Source organism: Zootermopsis nevadensis, unplaced genomic scaffold (assembly GCF_977971745.1).
Source record: "Zootermopsis nevadensis isolate Lab colony 2312 unplaced genomic scaffold, Znev_1.0 Znev_ptg000002l, whole genome shotgun sequence".
In the NCBI taxonomy this organism is placed as follows: Eukaryota; Metazoa; Arthropoda; class Insecta; order Blattodea; family Termopsidae; genus Zootermopsis; species Zootermopsis nevadensis.
In genome coordinates, this window is record NW_028259134.1 from 10,619,739 (window position 1) to 10,637,254 (window position 17,516).

Here is a 17,516-nt window from a genome sequence, read left to right on the forward strand (position 1 = left end):
GCTCTTGCATATTACCAGAACCTTCAAATAGTTTCCTTGTGACTGAAAGTTGAATTCCAGCAATCCTGTCACTTCCTGAAGCATGTCTGAATGCTTCTTTTGGAATGACTCCTGCTTCCTTCATCAAGTTTTCAATTATGCCATTACTGTTAAATCATCCATTAAATTTAGCTTTCAATTTAGGAAAGTGAATGAATTCACAAGAAGCCACATCAGGGAAGTGGACTGGATGTTTTATCACCAGATATTCAAATACAATTTGTTCTGTTATGATAAGTTTTCATTATGCATTTTGGATTAACACAATGGAGGTACCACTAAACACTATTTTCATATTGCAGGTGTATCTGAATATATACTGTGACAAAGCACATAGTAATTAGGCACAAAGTAAGAGATGCAGTGTAAGAAAAGTGCTTCAGCATCTTTCTTTTCTTTATTCCTACCAGATCAATTACTTTTATAATATGATTTTTCTGTGAAGCAAGATTTTTCATGAACAAAAGTACCACATTAAAGCAGAACTGATTGTACAAACAGGCTGCAAGGGAATGGCACAGTTTTTCTATGTTTTCTCTGTTTCCTTTTAACTAAATCAAGCAAACATGCTATAAGCCCTCAATAAAATGTCTGACTCACAGAATGATCTACAGGAAAGTACTCAAGTTTAGATAGGCCCTGTGATCAAATAACACAAATATTTAAATGGACCTGCTGTGCTTTTTACAGATACAGTGAACTATAATTCTTCAATGAGGATTGTTGCTTCACTTTTGGATCTGAGGCACAAGTCCCAGATTCATAACAAGATATCATGTTGGTAAGGAAGTTGGATCTGCCGTGGCACAAGAATGAAGACAGCCATGTAATGCTGCTTTTTATCAAACTGTAATCCCAGTACAAATCTTTCAGACATACAGCACATAACCAAGTCATTACTGATGAAAGCTTGACATGTATCATATGAAATGCTAACTTTATTAATAAGCTGACAGCATGAACCTATATTATTATTATTATTTATTTACTGCACCCGGTAGCAGTGGTCCTTACACTACACAATTACAACAAAATACATATAATATAAACAAGTACACTCCATAGAACACCCTACACACATAACTAGACATCCACCCCTACAAAAACATTGCACCTTACATGGACACACATACATAAACACACATCCATTAATTAATCACAATACTTTAGAGTAGAATATAAAGTCAAACCTCAGTACATGAAACATTTATCCCAAAGAACTAAAGCACTTCATCACTTCAAGACAAAGACACTTCACTTCCCTCATCACCATCTAATCCCCACTTAATAACCCCTTGCTTGTAACTACTTTTCTGACCCTCTTTCTAAAGGTGCTTAATTTACAGGGGAAAGACTCTAGCATGCCTGGAGGTAATTGGTTCCAGCTTCTTATGGTCCTATTTATAAAGGAATATTTGCCAACATCCGTTCTTTGTTTCCTAGTCCTAATTTTTCGACTATGATCGTCCCTGCCCAGATAGCATGGCTTTAGTAATCTATCCTCTATCGTTTTCCAAGCCTGGCCCCCCGTGTATGCTTTGAAAAGGGTGCACATTCGGGCTATCATTCTATGCTGAGGCTATCATTCTAAGCAAATACTATGTAATTCTTGAACACTTGTCATCCTCAACTGACATTTGAATTTCCTAAACTTTTACACCATTGAAATATTGTTGGACAGCTCAATACTTCTTCATAAAATGCTGTTTTAACACAGTTCTTAAAAAGGATGGGCTGTCAACCTGTGGCCCACAAGCCAGGCATGGTCTGCCAATGTGTTTTGTGTAGCCCACAAACATTTTTTGTAATTTGTGTCACCCTCTACAATGAAGAATAGTTTACCTGATATTGGAAAACATGCCTTGATAATGTCATCACTACTTGTCAGTACCTTTTGCTGTGAGCAACTGTACAGCTTAATGAAGAATATCAAATCAAGAACCAGGATGGATCTTACTGATGAACACTTGAAGCGACGCACGCTAATTGCAACAGATATTAAGCCTGATATTTACCAGTGGAAGCTCACTCCTATTTTGCTGTTTGATGAGCATCATATACTTCATACAAAGTAAGTGCAAATTTCCAGTGATTACAAACAGCTAATCCATTACACCTATTATGACACAATCAGAAAGTTCAATGATATTACAGAAGGTCAGTGACTGTCTCTGTGAAAAATAATTACAAATATCATGTGAAAATGTAATATCCTATTCGAAGTTATGCTGGCAACATTAATAATACTGTTATATGTAGTGCATCCTGCTTGATCTACAATGCATCATGAGACTAGAATGAAAAAACCTAGGACCTCACTCATAAAACCAACAACTGTTTCTATAATTTTATTCACAGCACCCAAAAAGATACTGACATCACTTTCAATATATAAATACAACAAGCTGGGATTCCGGATTTTATTCATTATGGGTATATCTTTAGTTTCTAGAAGAATCTGATCCCTGACACGTAGCACAAAGTAGCAACACACCAAGGATAATCTTACCACATCCATCTGAACATTTGGCATGTTCACATTGATAAGTGAGAACTCCTGCTGGAGTGTCTTTGGCTGAGTGGGAGAAGGATTCACTTCCCTGTCTGGTGGGTTTCCAAGGCTTACATCAGTGCCCTCATCCAGTATCAGGCTGTTTGACATGTCTGACATTCCTGATTCATTTTCTAGACTCAAATCTTGAAGGGGGTGTGTCAATGCTTGTTCCACAACTGAAATTATTTGAACGCAGATACTTAAAAATGTGGTGGACGGTTAAAAGAAATTTCGAAGTGTTTATGCATAACTGTAATAAAGTAAAATACAGACTACTGAGAACATATATTGATTTCTTGCATCAAATGTTACATACCGAAATTCTGGGAGTATTTGAAATGATTAAATAAGTTTGCAGGTAAAAATGTCAAACTCTTTGTGTTTTACATAATTTTAAGACAAATCAATAAAACACAGCAATACACACACACACACTGTTATTTAGCTTACAAAGATATCTGTATGTAATTTATCCCACTGGCATGTATAGTTATACTACTAAGGAGTAGTGAACCAGGTCAAGTAGCTGCCTAGGAGAACACAAATTAACAGATAAGGGAGATGTTCTGAGGGAAAACATAATTTTAGAACGGAAGGGTGTTTTATATACTCTAACCTAAGAAATAAATGTTACTGAACTAAAAAGCACTCACACATAGCCAACAATGAAAGAACATTTAGAGTGCACTTCTGTCATTTCAGTACCTACACGGATTTGAAACAAACTACATGATCTGGGACATAAAGACACAATACTTGTGCCCTTTGCCTCTCACATGTCACTTGACACAAGTGAAACCTATTCTGATAATTATATGTATCAATTAATTCATTTCCACAGCAATTATTCTGCCAGAGTTGCCATTAAGGCAGTTATTCTACATGATCACAAGTCAGCTCTTCATAATGCAATAGCATAAATCATGGAGGTAAGAGACATCTGCAGTAAGTGAAACTATTACAAAGTCTCCAGAAAGATATAACATTTCTGTGGATATATTCATAAGAGGTAAAAGCATACTTCTTAACAAAATAAAGATGCATTTAAAAGACAATTAAAACATCCATGTCTTTCTTTCCATTCACGAAAACTTACAAAAAAAATCAAAGAATAAAATAATAGTGGAGTACAGATGGTATTTTAGCATCATTTATTAACATTTAAAATTATTAACCACCTCTACAACAATGTTAGATTAAATAACTTTAGGCCTTTGGCACATTAATATTACATTAAATAAGGAATGTGTCAAAGGGCATACAGTTACTTAATGTAAAATTACTGAGTGACGACAGTTAAACAATTAAAATTCTGATGGAGGAATACTACTAATTATTATCCAAATTTTTCCAATTATACAATGGACATGACTGTCCCACAGCAGGTTCCAGTAATTTTGGTGTTGAATAGTCTTTGGGTTCTTCTACCACACTGACAGTCATAGCCAATGTGGTTAGTTCACAGATAGATGAAAGAGATTTGCAAACCCTGTTTTCTCTCACAGAACAAAAACCAGAAAATAAAAACCTTGTATTGAAACAGCACTGTAAATGTTGCTTTCACTAGTGGAAGACCCAGAGACTTTCAACAAGGAGATGTATAATATCTAAGGTTGTGAAATCCATGAAAAATTCATACATATTTATTTTTGTGTAATGTAATTTTCTTGCACATAAAATCTTTCTTTTGCTGAAATTTCATTGCATAAACATCTGTATTAATGCAAAGGTTTTTTCATTTGCTGTTCAATGTGTTTGGTTCCACATCAGGCAAGTCTTAAAATTGTCTCCATTTCTGCTGGTATAATATTTAAATACAATGCTTCTAGGAAAAATGTTAAAAAGGGACCTCATTTGCTGAAAGTGTAAAGCTTGACAAAATTGGCTCTTTCTCTACTATAACACCAATTTTACTGTAATGCTGCTCTTGTATCAAAATCATGCTTTCACGTATGCTGCTTACCAAAAAAGGGTTAAAGACCAAATTATGTCCTTAACAATAATTTGAGGATCAATCCATGTTGATATGAAGTAAGTTCCAATAAATAACACTCATGGATATGGTCACCACAGAGTGACAAGTATAATTAGGGAGCAAGTACAAATAACAATTAAAAAGCATTATATGAGATGCTTCAAGTAATCAATTAATAAAACCATGTGTAACATATAAATGGTGCAATAGCATATTTTTTTTCAAAAATGCTTGCTCAGAAAAATATTCAATAAGTACATCAAAGCTAAAATTATGTGAAGAAATTATTTAATTTTTACAGACAATGCTCAGTTTCTGTAATATTCCCATGCCATACTGTCTACAGTCCACGACTGTATTCATGAGACTTGCAGGGTGAGGACGTGGGGTGAAGGAGGAAAGATAGCGTCTGCCTTTAACGCTATGGACTTCCTGCATTCCTTGCAAGTATCAAGATTACAGTAGTGGACTATACTTACCTATGGTTGTTCTAACTGCAGTGGCATCTTCGGTTTCTTGTATATCCATAGAACGACTGGCATCTCGTTCATGTCCACACAGCTATATAAAAAGTTAATTCACATTCATTAAAACATAACTGCTGTAATAAAGAAACCAACTTATCAATAATATTCATACAAATCACCACAAATAAATACCTTCTGTAAAAATGGCTCTATTCTCCAAATTCGTAGAGTCTGATCCTTTGACCATGTTATTAATTCATAGTCCGAAGTATCTGAAACAAAAAATCTTTGGCTGTTCAAGTCACATGGTAATGATAGTACAATTTCACTAATAATATAATGCTGTAAATAGTAAAACAACTAAAAGTTTTATTTGACATATACAAACTAAAACAGATATTATGCTAAAGCATAATACAAGTGTAAGTGGTAGGGAACAAAGATGTTAACTTCAACCTTATACACCTGTACTGAAAGGCAAAACAAACAATATTCTATCATTTCTTCTCTTTATATATGCACCCAGTTCTTATTAGTGCATTAACCCCACTTTAACAAGGTGAACTAGTTACAATTTGCATACACACACAACAAGGTAAAGTAAAACAATAAAATACACTTTATTTTACCTCAAAAATAATGCTGGCAGCACTGATAATAATGGCCACTTCTAACAACATGAACCTTTTCCCGTTTGTACTTACCTGCTTTTTATTGTTATTTGAGCAGTGATAATACTGTGACACATTTATAATATTGCTGCTCTACTGACAAAATACATCAAAGATAAACATAGATCTATGATCAAGTTCTTGTGGTTAGATGGCATGAAAAGTTGTCAAATTTATGGAATTACATGAGCTAGAGGAAATTTTACAAAGGAAGGCATACAAGCATTGCTGGTGATACATGTTCAAGATGGACATTGAATGTAACATATAATAAAGTTTAGGAGCATTAGCAAGTCATAGAAATAACCAGAAATATTTTATTCTGATGGAATAATAAAACTCATGACTTTTGTCAACACTGCTCTTTAATTTAAGATATATACATACATGAATGGAGCTATATCTTCATTCCCCACAATCTTCATCTAGAATGAAGAATTTTGCTTGAAGGTAATACACTTCTATTTTATTTCCCAGTTTATGGGTGTTCCGCAGATGCCTATTTTGTTTTTAGCCTGTTAATGTCCCCTAATTAGAACCAGCGAGAAGAAGCGACAAGTGCTGAGCGATTGTTTCTGGCTGCAAACTGAATATTTGGACCCTTAAACTCCATCCTCTCCCCCTCTGACTAGCCAATTTAGTGGAATACTTAACACAAAACTAGTATATGGTCTAATATGCTACTGGCATTATGGACATAACATATCAATGTTTCAACATGAAAATGGCCGTCTTCTGGGATGTAGCACTACGATCAGGCTGATGAAGGAGGTAGTAAGTGTCTCTGAAATTTCAGTCAATGTCTACCAGACTACATAGTGCTACATTCCAGAAGACAGCCAACTTCATATTCATCATCATGGGAACATCAAATCTCACAGATGTTACAAAAGTTGACTGTACACTTACAGAATTACATTTTTTGTCTCACATGCACAATTTGTCTGTAGCAGAAAAAATGTTCTGATAAATCCATGAGTTACCTATTAACTTTGGAAACTAAATATACCATTTGAAATATTATGCTATATAATGGGTATTATACCATGAGCACACTAAAGGGTTGTGAACACATGAGAATTAATTTCATATGTCTATGAAAATCTGACAGTTAACAATGAGGTAGAAAATTGTTTGTATTCAGCTTCTTATGCTTGCATTTACCAGAGTTTCATTATATTACAATGAGAAGGGATGAGAGTAAGAACTTGTACTACTTGTATGCTGGCAATGATGATAATGAGTAGGTGATTAGAAACATAAAGTCCCAACACTGCATACAGAAATACATAAAGATGAAGAAAGAGAGAAGTCAGATTTTTGCTGACAAGTTGATTCACGCCAACAGTTATGATTCAGCTGAATCAGGTAGTTTGTGTGCTCCTGAACAAAGCAAGAGCAGTTATTTGAATATTCTCATAGTTCGAGAATGAAAACAAAGGGTTTGTATCAAGATTTTTATCTTGATTAAATTAAAAATATTCAACACACACACAGGCCTAACAGAAATAAACAGATGTAAACACAAAACTCACCATTAACAACATTCACAAGTACTTTCTCTGTAATTCAATTCAATTTAATTCAATAATAACAAATATATTTTTGAAGCACTCAGAAGGTTGAAAGAAAAACTAAAAAGTGCATTTCAACAAAATGACAATTGAGTATATATTAATATTTTAACTTTAAACTGAATTACACATGTGTCAACCAAACACAAACAGCAAATTAAACAAATTTCCTTACCATGTGCCAGACACAAGGCAATCACCCTGACTTGCCACAGCCACATATCACCCCTATGCTATTACTGAACAAGGTTAGTGCAGCAACAACACATCTGACCCACATCTTGGAGGCATCTGGTTCAAATCTCAGCTATCCAGAAAAAGATTTTTGTGGTTCTCCAAAGTCCATCCAGAAAAATCTGAGATAGTGCCATGTACCAGTACCTGGTCACCAATGCTTCCATTTTTTATCATTCACAATTATCCTATAATTTCTCACAAAATAATACATAACCATAGCATATGACACATAATCAAATAACCAAACAATTCTTTGCCATTTAACACCATTTCAATGTTTAAAAAAACACATTTTCAATCTCCAATGTCATACATATCTTAACATTCTAATCTCAATTTCTTGGTATCAAACCATAAGAATAGGAACAACATTATCATGGGAATTATCACACATGAATAGGGGAGACAGTCTCATGCTAAGCAAGCTAGACAGGGAACAGTCACAGTGACTTAAGTTATAGAAGTCTGTCTTACTAAAAAACAGTGAACTAACTGGTAGGCGAGTGGTGGGGTGGTTAGTTCCGAAATAACAATCTTGTGTGTCCCAAAAGGAAACATAATGTGGCTCTGCTAACACACGTTTAAATGATCTGCATGTGTCCATAGACAAACTTAAAAAAACTGATGTTGACACTCCACCTTCAGGTCATGCTAAAGATGTATTAAAACATCTACTTGTTTCATTAATGTCACTAGCCTAGCAAATAAGTATTGAAAATTATTCTGTGGTCATGCTTTCAGTTCTTTATGCTAAAGGTTCTTCAACAATAATTATGACAAAAAACAGAAGTGCTTAGACATAAAGCTTGAACTAATATATCTACATTAAGTAGTCAACTTGTCATAATGCAACACAGGAAGATGGTATGGATTTTATTCAACACAGTTCACCATTTTCAATAACAAAGACAAAATACCATCAGCTGTTCTATGTGATGGAAGACCTGTGCATCCCAATCACAGGGTCTAGAACAAGCCCTTATTATAGCATATGGATGTATGTTATACTTATCTTCATGCACTATATCTGTTATACATGTTCCATACATGCTGAAACATTTATTTCCATAAATGTAATATATGCACATGCATGGGTCAAATGTGGGGATTTGCAAGTATGCAAGAAATAGTGATTCAGACTTTTTGCTTGTAAAGGGTGGCTGTAATAAGCAATAAGTTCTGAGTACAAAATATTGTGTAACTTTTCAGTTCAGATAATACTGAAAGTGTTGAGGATGTTTAAATATTTTCACACCTTCATAATACCCACTTAAAAATAATAAACTTTGCAACACCCACATTATTGTTTACTTAGTAATGTATTGTGATATTCTTAATCTTTGGATGTCACTAATATTACTGGCATTAACAAAAAATCTTACATTGTGAAAAATACTGACCTTCCTTGCGTTTTCTCCATTCAAACTCCAGTACAACATCTGTATGTCCTACAAACGTGTGAACTGGAGCTGTCTGATTGGCAATATTCCACAGCAGGAGGCTATTTTCCCCTCTTCGCAACTGTGGCACAACCACTGTAATCAAACCTTCACCAAATGGCTGTAAAGACAGACAACACACACACACAAACACAGTGATGCAATAACATAATAAGTAATGTGAATATAAGGTATTGTACATGCGTCATATTGTGAATTAATAGTATTAAAATATTTAAAAATAACCGTCAATCACAATAAAATTAAAAGATTAAAAGATTAAAATATTAAAATATATATATTTTAATCTTTTAATTTTATTGTGATTGACGGTTATTTTTAAATATTTTAATGTGAATATAATTTTAAAACTTTACTATGTCATCTCCTCCATATGTATGATTCAATTTCCAACAGTGTACTGTACCTATGTTTAAATACTGATGTTCTCACTTTCTTTTAATGATTGAGTTCAGCAGACACTGATTTGGGTCAGTAAAGGTTGCACTCATTTTATCATCTGAAAACCAGAGGCAAGGCCGTGGTCTAGGCATCACGGAGTTTTCCTCCGGGGGCTTCCCCGGTTTCTCCGTGGCATCCCAACAATTACTCCACTCACACACAGAAGAAGGCAATGGCAAACCACTTCTGATCATCTCTGCCAAGAATGTATATATGTATGAGCAGGTCCCTGACAACCTGAAGAGGTTGGAAGGATCCTGTTCATAATATATGGACCTGTCGTCAGACAGAACACTACAAATAAAAAAAAAAATCTCCTACTATTTTTTTAAACAATGGTTCCAGTTATACGAGGTGCGATCGGAAAGTTTCCAGACTGCGCCTATAAAAACCCATACACTTATCTCAGGTATTAAATTCATCCATCACCCTCGAAGTAGTTCCCCTGGGAGTGAACACAACGATCCCAGCGCCGCTGCCAAGCCTGGAAGCATCCCTGGAAATCTTTCTTTGTCAGCCTGTCAAGCACCATCTGCGATTCTGCCTGAATCTCTTCTATCGTCTCAAATCTCCTTCCCTTTAGCTGAATTTTCATCTTTGGGAAGAGGAAGAAGTCACACGAGCTTAGAAAGGAAGTTGGGGTCGGTTCTTGCAAGATCTTTGAGCTCCTGACAAACGAGAAGTCGATTCTGCTTCTGGTCCTCAGACAGGAGCCTTGTCACAAACTTGGCTGCGATGCGTCGCATGTGGAGTTCTTCCTTTAGAATCAGCTGACAGGTCCCATAGCCTATCCCAACAATGTCGCACAAGTCGTTGAAGGTATGACGTCGATCTTCGTGAATGGCCTGCCGAATCTTCGTAACATTTTCGGGCGTTGTGCTCGAAGATGGTCGTCCAGAACGCTCGTCATCATCGACAGAGGTTCGGCCATTTTTAAAACGTGAATGCCACACAAAAGTTTGTGCACGACCCATTGCGGACTCCCCAAATGCTTGCTTTAGCATTTCATAGGTTTCCGTAGCCGTTTTGGCGAGTCTTTGGCAAAATTTGATGCACACGCCATTCCGAAATCGCAGGAGGGTCGGTGTAATGCACTACCAAAACGCCCGTAACTAAGAAACAAATGCTAATTCGATGATGCCGGCTGGCACACTGATTCACTATGAATGTAGGCCGCACCCCCTAGCGGCAGAAGCTCGTACTACATCTGGTTCGCCCTCTATTGACACAGTCTGGAAACTTTCCGATCGCACCTCGTATAAGACTGAACCTTACAATCCCAGATTCAGAGATTACATAAGTCATGCTATATCAATTGCTGGTGGCATTTAATATTTGAATGAGATGTAAGATAAATGTGTAATAGAAAATGCCTGGAAGGAGACAATTTTAGCATTGTCATTACCTTGGAATCTGATTGGGGGATACAGGAACAAACCAGTCACAGCATTATGACCTGAGCTGACATTAAACTGGGTATCCTTCCTTTCAAATCAGTGCCTTTCAGTCCTTAGAACACTAACACACTGAAATGATGCATGGTTCTAATCATCTGACTATATAAATCATTCATTGATGTAACACTCATTTTTATATTATTGCAGAATTATACCTAATCAATTAAATAGTAAGATGAAAGCATTTTATATTTTAAAACTTATTTATCTTATCTTCCTTCAACAGTTGCAATAAGATTTATTTGAAATGTCATTATAAGTTCAATTCTGGCAGTAACAAAAGTGTGAGACATATAAATATAATATAATAAATTTATCAGGTATCAATATGACACTCAAGCACAGAACAACTAGGGCAATCTATATGAAACCTGAAATCTAATTTAAACTTTCAAGTCAGATTGAACAAAAATAAAAATATGCTATACTGACTGTGTAACGGGCTCTCCATACAGGTGATGATGTTGTAAGGATGCTTTCAGCACGGCGAGGATTTGTGATATCAAAGAACTTAACAGTGCAGTCTTGACTGGAAGTAGCTAGTTGGTTCTCATGGGTAGGGCTCCAGTCCAAACCATGAATCTATGAGAGAAAAACCAAGTTATAAAATGTATGCAGTGTAACAATGCCAGCATCGTTGCTAGAATCTGTCTTCTGACATCAGCAATGTCAGAGCCATCTGGAGTAAACAACCATTGTGCAGACAAGGCATCTGCCAAATGTCTGGCTGGATGACAACATCCCCACCTGGTTTGACAGCTGGCTTGGATTCCCTACCAAGTCAAAACTACATACAAAAACACACATAGGTCATGTAAAGAGTCCCATTATTGTTATTAATTGTAACCAAAATTGTGTTAAGAATTGTTTTTAAAACTCCAAACATCAAATTTAATTAAAACCATTCAGTAATTCTCTGATTCTCACATACAGACAGACAGGTATAGCAAAACAAAGGTGCAGTTGTTCAACTTTCAGTCTTGAACGTTCCTAAAAACCTGTCACATAACAGTAACAAAGTAAGTAGGTACTGACTTGGAAAGATGTAGCAGTTTCAAGGAATTAATAATTTTCCTTTACCTCTGTTAGGGTAGTTGGTACCTTGGTTAAAATCAGAACTGGGTACCTTCTGAATACAAGGATAGAGCATTACTGCTCACCAACAACTATGACAACAAATACATTAATTTTTCACATATCTGAAGTTCAATGGAAGAACACCTTCGCACTAGCAACAGGATTCCCAATTAACATAACTTTGTATCATTACATTTATGTCAAATTATGGTTAAGAATATCTGATATTTATACTTCCGAGATATTTATCATCGTCCTGCCAAGGATTGGGATCTGGGGCCATTCAGGACGGTTTCTCAAGGCAACCTGCCATATTAGTCTTTTAGTGCCTCGGAGTAGCAGGTGACAAACCTGCTGCCTCTGTACAATTTCTACTCGTTCCTGACTTGTCTGCTAGAGTAGTGAGCCCTACCGGCTCTCATGACTATAACCAAATTATCCCAGAGGCCGGGAGGGTTAACCCAAATACAAATAAAAGCACTCCAAAATTACCAACATGTATTTCAAAAATATATATATAAATTCAAAGGAAAACAAACTCCCAAGGCTCAGGCTCCGGTCGGGGTTACGACTAGCTACGTCAAACAACCCAAAAAATCAGACCTGTCTGTCTCCAAGCTCTCCCTCTTCGACTCATTCTCTGCCCGGCGGACACACACAGACTATCTGCCCTGCTGTCCCATCAGGGCCTTGAAGCCAGCGACTCCAAAGAATGTCGTGAGGGGAGATAGGCCACTTCGAGCCATGAGGCATGGCTCAGTAGCGAATCAGAAGAGACATGAGTGACGAATGTCCACTGAATTTTCCTTATGAAACATCTCTTTCACGCTCATAAGGTTCTTTTAAATGCCATAAATCTATGATGTGGGACCGCCAGCTTTACTTCCCCTCCAAAGGAATTCATACTACGAATTTTTATCATCCTTAAAAATCCACCAACCTTGGCCAGGTTTGAACCTGCAAACCTTGGGTCCAGTGGTACACTATTACTAGACCACCAAGGGTGACTCCATGATTTTATGATTGTAAAACGTACCAACAGAAATGAAAGCAAGCAAAACTTCTTGTATGAAACAACATTAGAAATCTCTGGACTTACTTTTGACAAATGAGCAGCTATGTACTGTACTGGAGCAGTTCCTTTTCTTTGGTCCCAAAGTTTGATATCTCCATCATGTGCAGTAGCTAATAGGTACCTAGACAAGCGATTCCACCGAACTTGAGTTGCACCAGCTGGAATTAAAAAAAAACAGGGGTTGAGGGAAGAAAAATTTTGCTTTTCTTCAATGGTGTTATAATGTCCTATTCCCCAGATTTCAATGAAGTAATACTATATGTACTAATATAGTTGGAAAAAAAATTATTTCTTTTGCTTCAATGCATGTCATAAAAAAAGATAATGCATACATTCAAACAAAACAATTCTGTCAATGAAAAGTTCATTTCAAACACAAATACCGCTTTACAATCCAAGGCAAAACAATTTTGTGTGTCAAAGTCTTTTGAGGCAATATGACCATATGATCAACTACTATAATCCTATATAAATCCTATGACCCACCATAAAACAGTAAAAATATAAATTTCAAAATAGGAAATGAAAACGATTCAGGAAATGAACTTGTAGAGATTTTAAGATGCCACTGTGCTTAATCAAACCACTGCAATGCCTACCAAGGAATGGAAATTTTTCCTACACACCAGAGATCAATAATACAGACTTAAAAATGGGGTAAGAAAGGGTAACAAATACTCATGCTTCCCACCAATCTGTAACTGTAATCCCCTTACCAACAGCAGACAAAGACAATGAAGGCCTCCTCTGGTCTCGTATGTCCCATACATGAATATAAGTATCTATTGAACAGCTAGCCAGTAAATTTGGGTCAAACCGATGCCAATTGAGATCGCTAACTGCTCGAGTATGAGAACGAAGTGTCTGTGTATGAACCAAATTTCCACCCGACTGCCAGGACAGTATCTCCACTCGTTGATTGCTCTGAAATCAGTAAAGAAAACATACTGAACATGCTTCCATTAATCAACAAAGAATTAAAACACTGGCTCTAAAATCCTTAAGTACTCACAGAAATGGCACAGAGGTCCTTATTGATTGAACTGGGATTCCATTCGGCAGCACCAACTTCATATTTACTATGACGGGGAATTTTGTGAAGGGTATCTGAAGAATCATCAAGATTCTTAATTGCCAAGTACCTACGACTGCAATGGAAATAATTACTATTATCAATATTTCAGAAATACAATTTAAATCTCATGCTCACTTTAGAATCTTATAAATTTTACACATGATAGTCTCACAGTACATTTCATACAAATGTTTTACACTCACCATTGGTCTCAGTTATTATAAGCCTGACTAAAGCCGTCCTACTACATGCCATGTAGTTCGTTTGGGGGGAGTGGAGGTATAGCTCCTACTCTTTCTTCACCTCAGCATTAGATGGGGGTGAGTGGTAAGCATCACGCCCCGGCTGCACTTTACCATTGGGAAAGGACCCCAGTACCCATTGTTTAGGAGGCTTGGTGGGCCCCAGAGCCAGTCTGGATACAGAGGCTAGAGGAAAAATTCTCTGCCCCCGTCGGGGATCAAACCCCAGTCCGTAGCTAGTCACTATACTGACTGAGCTATTCCGGCTCTATTATAAACCTGAGCACTTTATAAAGTATAATGTTCAAATACATACACATGAATCTAATTTTCCAGTCTAAAGAACATGTGGTATAACAATTTTGGCACATATTCCTTGAGCAGTTTCAGTCATGATAATAAATCCAACATAAAGGAAAAAGTAAAGTTGTCCCACTATACATCATGAAGGCGCTTGGAGGAGAGGAGGTGTAGCTCCTACTCATTCTTAATCTTGGCACTAGATGGGGTGAATGGTTAGCATCATGCCCCAGCCATAGCTTACCCCTGGGAAAGGACCCCAGTACTCATTGGATAGGAGGATGGATGGGCCCCAGAGCCCATCTGGACACAGAGGCTAGAAGAAAAATCCTCCGCCCCATCAGGGATTGAACCCTGGTCATCCAGTCCGTAGCCAGTCACTATACTGATTGAGCTACCGTAAAGATATGACAAAGCCAACAGACAGGTCAGTAATTAATGTTCTGTAAAATATATAAATTTTTGATGTTTTGTAAATTATTAATATTACTGTTTTCTAGGATGTTGTACCATGTAGCCTGGTAGGAGATTACCATTTCAGAAATGTTTAGTCCTTCCATCATCAGGGCAATGATTTACTTATTGCCCTGTATGTGTTTCCCTTATGGACACTACATTCCTAGCCTGTCATAAAATCCTGAACATACAGGCCTCAAAACTTCTAGGTACTGGGTCCTTCATTCTGCAGCCAGTTCATCTGTTCCAGGTCCAAATATTCTCCTTCACAACCAATCTTACTCATTACATTTAAACCACCATACCCACTTACCCTGCTAACAGTGCATAAACTCCACTTGAATCTACAGCCATAGTGCTGGCCTGAAAAGAAAGTAAACTGGCAGCATATAAATCATCTTTAAGGTAGTTATCCAAAGACACAAAAACAAATTTCTTTCTCTGAAACTAACATGCACAAAATTATAATTGGAGGATCCAGTAAATGACAAACTGCTTACTGTTTGTCATTTATTAATACCATAAAGCCTACTTATTTACATATGATATAAGAAGATGTTTATGGACAGTGAACTGGAAAGGGTGGGAGATGAAAATATTATACTGATCATCATGTGTTTGCAAACTTAAATGAATATCTAGTTAAGGAGAAATAGTGGATGTGATTCTTATACAATATAAAACAAGATACTTTTGTAAATTAAATATATTTGAATAGAACCTACTCTAAAGGTCGTATGTCTGAAGCACTTGCAGTTCACAATGAGGTTTTTACACCTTTTGGTTTTATAAAATAACTTCGAGGAAGGTTATGTGAGTGGTGGATGTAGCATAACATTATGTGGAATGACTAACCACTTAAATAATTTTATGCAGGCTACTGAGACTTCAAACGCAGTACTACACAATTTATTAAAAAAGAAAAGCATAAACAGCAGGGTCCAGAACACTAAAAAAGGTTTTAAATGGTTTCAGAACAGTATTGAATAGAATTTATTTAGAAGATAGCTGCCTTCTGGGTTGTTGCACCATGTAGTCTGGTAGGAGTTTACCAACGTTTACAAAGTCCTTGCTGCCTCCATCATCAGGTCGACGAGATGCTTCCATCATCACCCTGAGCATCTTCGAACTCACCACTGTGAATACCTAAATCCTACTTAGAATTTGTTTACATTCGATCTAATCACAAAGAACTTAATGTATTTATTTGTGGCATATTTAACAACATATATACATGAATATGTATTGCATTATTATGACTTATTCCACGTTCTACGATGATCTGGTTAACTTACCGATCCACAGAATGTAATAAAGATGGATGTATGTATGCACTGTCATTAGCTCAAACTATATAGCACTGAATGATAAGATTTATAAATTAATTAAAGACATGATAGAATGCAACCGCGGCCTAATTTATGACACTGTCCATGCATGTTCCTGGAGAAATTGAGTAAAACAACGAATAACTTCAGTCAGAACAGCCGGTCTCCAGGTTGAGATTTCAGATTTCAACCTGGGACCTCCAATACACGAAGCAGAATTGATAATTATTCGGCCGCTACGCTCAGTAGAATCATCCTTAACTTTCAACAACACAATTTCATCTGTAACTACATCACACATGTAAAAGGTGAATTACGAGTACGTAAATAGTACCAAATCAATTGCCCAAGACATTAACGACCGAAGTTTAAAAATATAAGTTGTCGACGTTCTTACCAGCTGTCTCAGGTCCAGCTAACTAGAATCCTAATGTACGTATCGAACAGTAATGTGATAACGGAACGAAAAGTCTTAATTGATTCATACCTGCAAGTCTCTGTGTTCAGCAACTACAAATTCACTACTCCATCTCGTCGCCATTGCTTGACGTCTATGAATGTTATTAATATATTCAAAATAAATATGAACTTAAATAATTTCCACGCTTTACAAGTGTTTCTTAAGTGATGCTGTTATATGTCTGCTTTCTAACATTGTCTCCGAACAAACATCACAATAGCAACAAATACAAATTCACGCTTCCATAATCGCCATTCGAAACTGAACACAGTAAGCAGAAAATAAATGTAGTGACATCTTTGTATCGTCGTCACAAACCACAGCTAATACCAACACTACTACTAGAACAAGATGTACTAATACGTAAAGCAAAGCCGTCCCACTATACGCCATATACGCGCTTGGGGGGAGAGACGGTATAGCTCCTACTCATTCAAGATCTCGGCACCAGAAGGGGGTGAGTGGTCAGCATCACGTCTTGGCCGCGCTTTACCCCCGGGGAAGGACTCAGGTACCCATTGGATAGGAGGCTGGGTTGAGCCCCAGGACCGGTGTAGACGCAGAGGCTAGAGGATAAATCCTCTGCCCTAGCCGAGGATCGAACCCAAGTCATCCAGTTTGTAGGCAG

General features: G+C 36.7%; 1 protein-coding gene across 6 annotated transcripts in view; it reads right to left on the reverse strand.

The window, feature by feature from the left end:
* Nucleotides 1–17,383, reverse strand: part of Wdr59 (WD repeat domain 59) — a 43,972-nt gene extending 26,589 nt beyond the window's left edge. For 2 of the 6 annotated variants that reach the window (XM_087355336.1, XM_022072009.2), the window contains exons 1-10: nt 16,916–17,383; nt 15,414–15,463; nt 14,040–14,175; nt 13,744–13,951; nt 13,052–13,185; nt 11,308–11,457; nt 8,918–9,077; nt 5,228–5,307; nt 5,048–5,129; nt 2,549–2,769 (exon numbers count right to left, since the gene is read on the reverse strand). In XM_087355336.1, the coding sequence (XP_087211462.1) occupies nt 2,549–2,769; nt 5,048–5,129; nt 5,228–5,307; nt 8,918–9,077; nt 11,308–11,457; nt 13,052–13,185; nt 13,744–13,951; nt 14,040–14,175; nt 15,414–15,463; nt 16,916–16,969 (1,275 nt within the window). In that variant the 5' untranslated portion in view covers nt 16,970–17,383. Of the gene's footprint in view, nt 1–2,548; nt 2,770–5,047; nt 5,130–5,227; nt 5,308–8,917; nt 9,078–11,307; nt 11,458–13,051; nt 13,186–13,743; nt 13,952–14,039; nt 14,176–15,413; nt 15,464–16,825; nt 16,848–16,915 lie in introns of those variants that run through there. The other 4 variants (XM_022072011.2, XM_022072012.2, XM_022072013.2 and 1 more) reach the window with 3 other exon arrangements.
* Between the last annotated feature and the right edge of the window lie 133 nt (nt 17,384–17,516).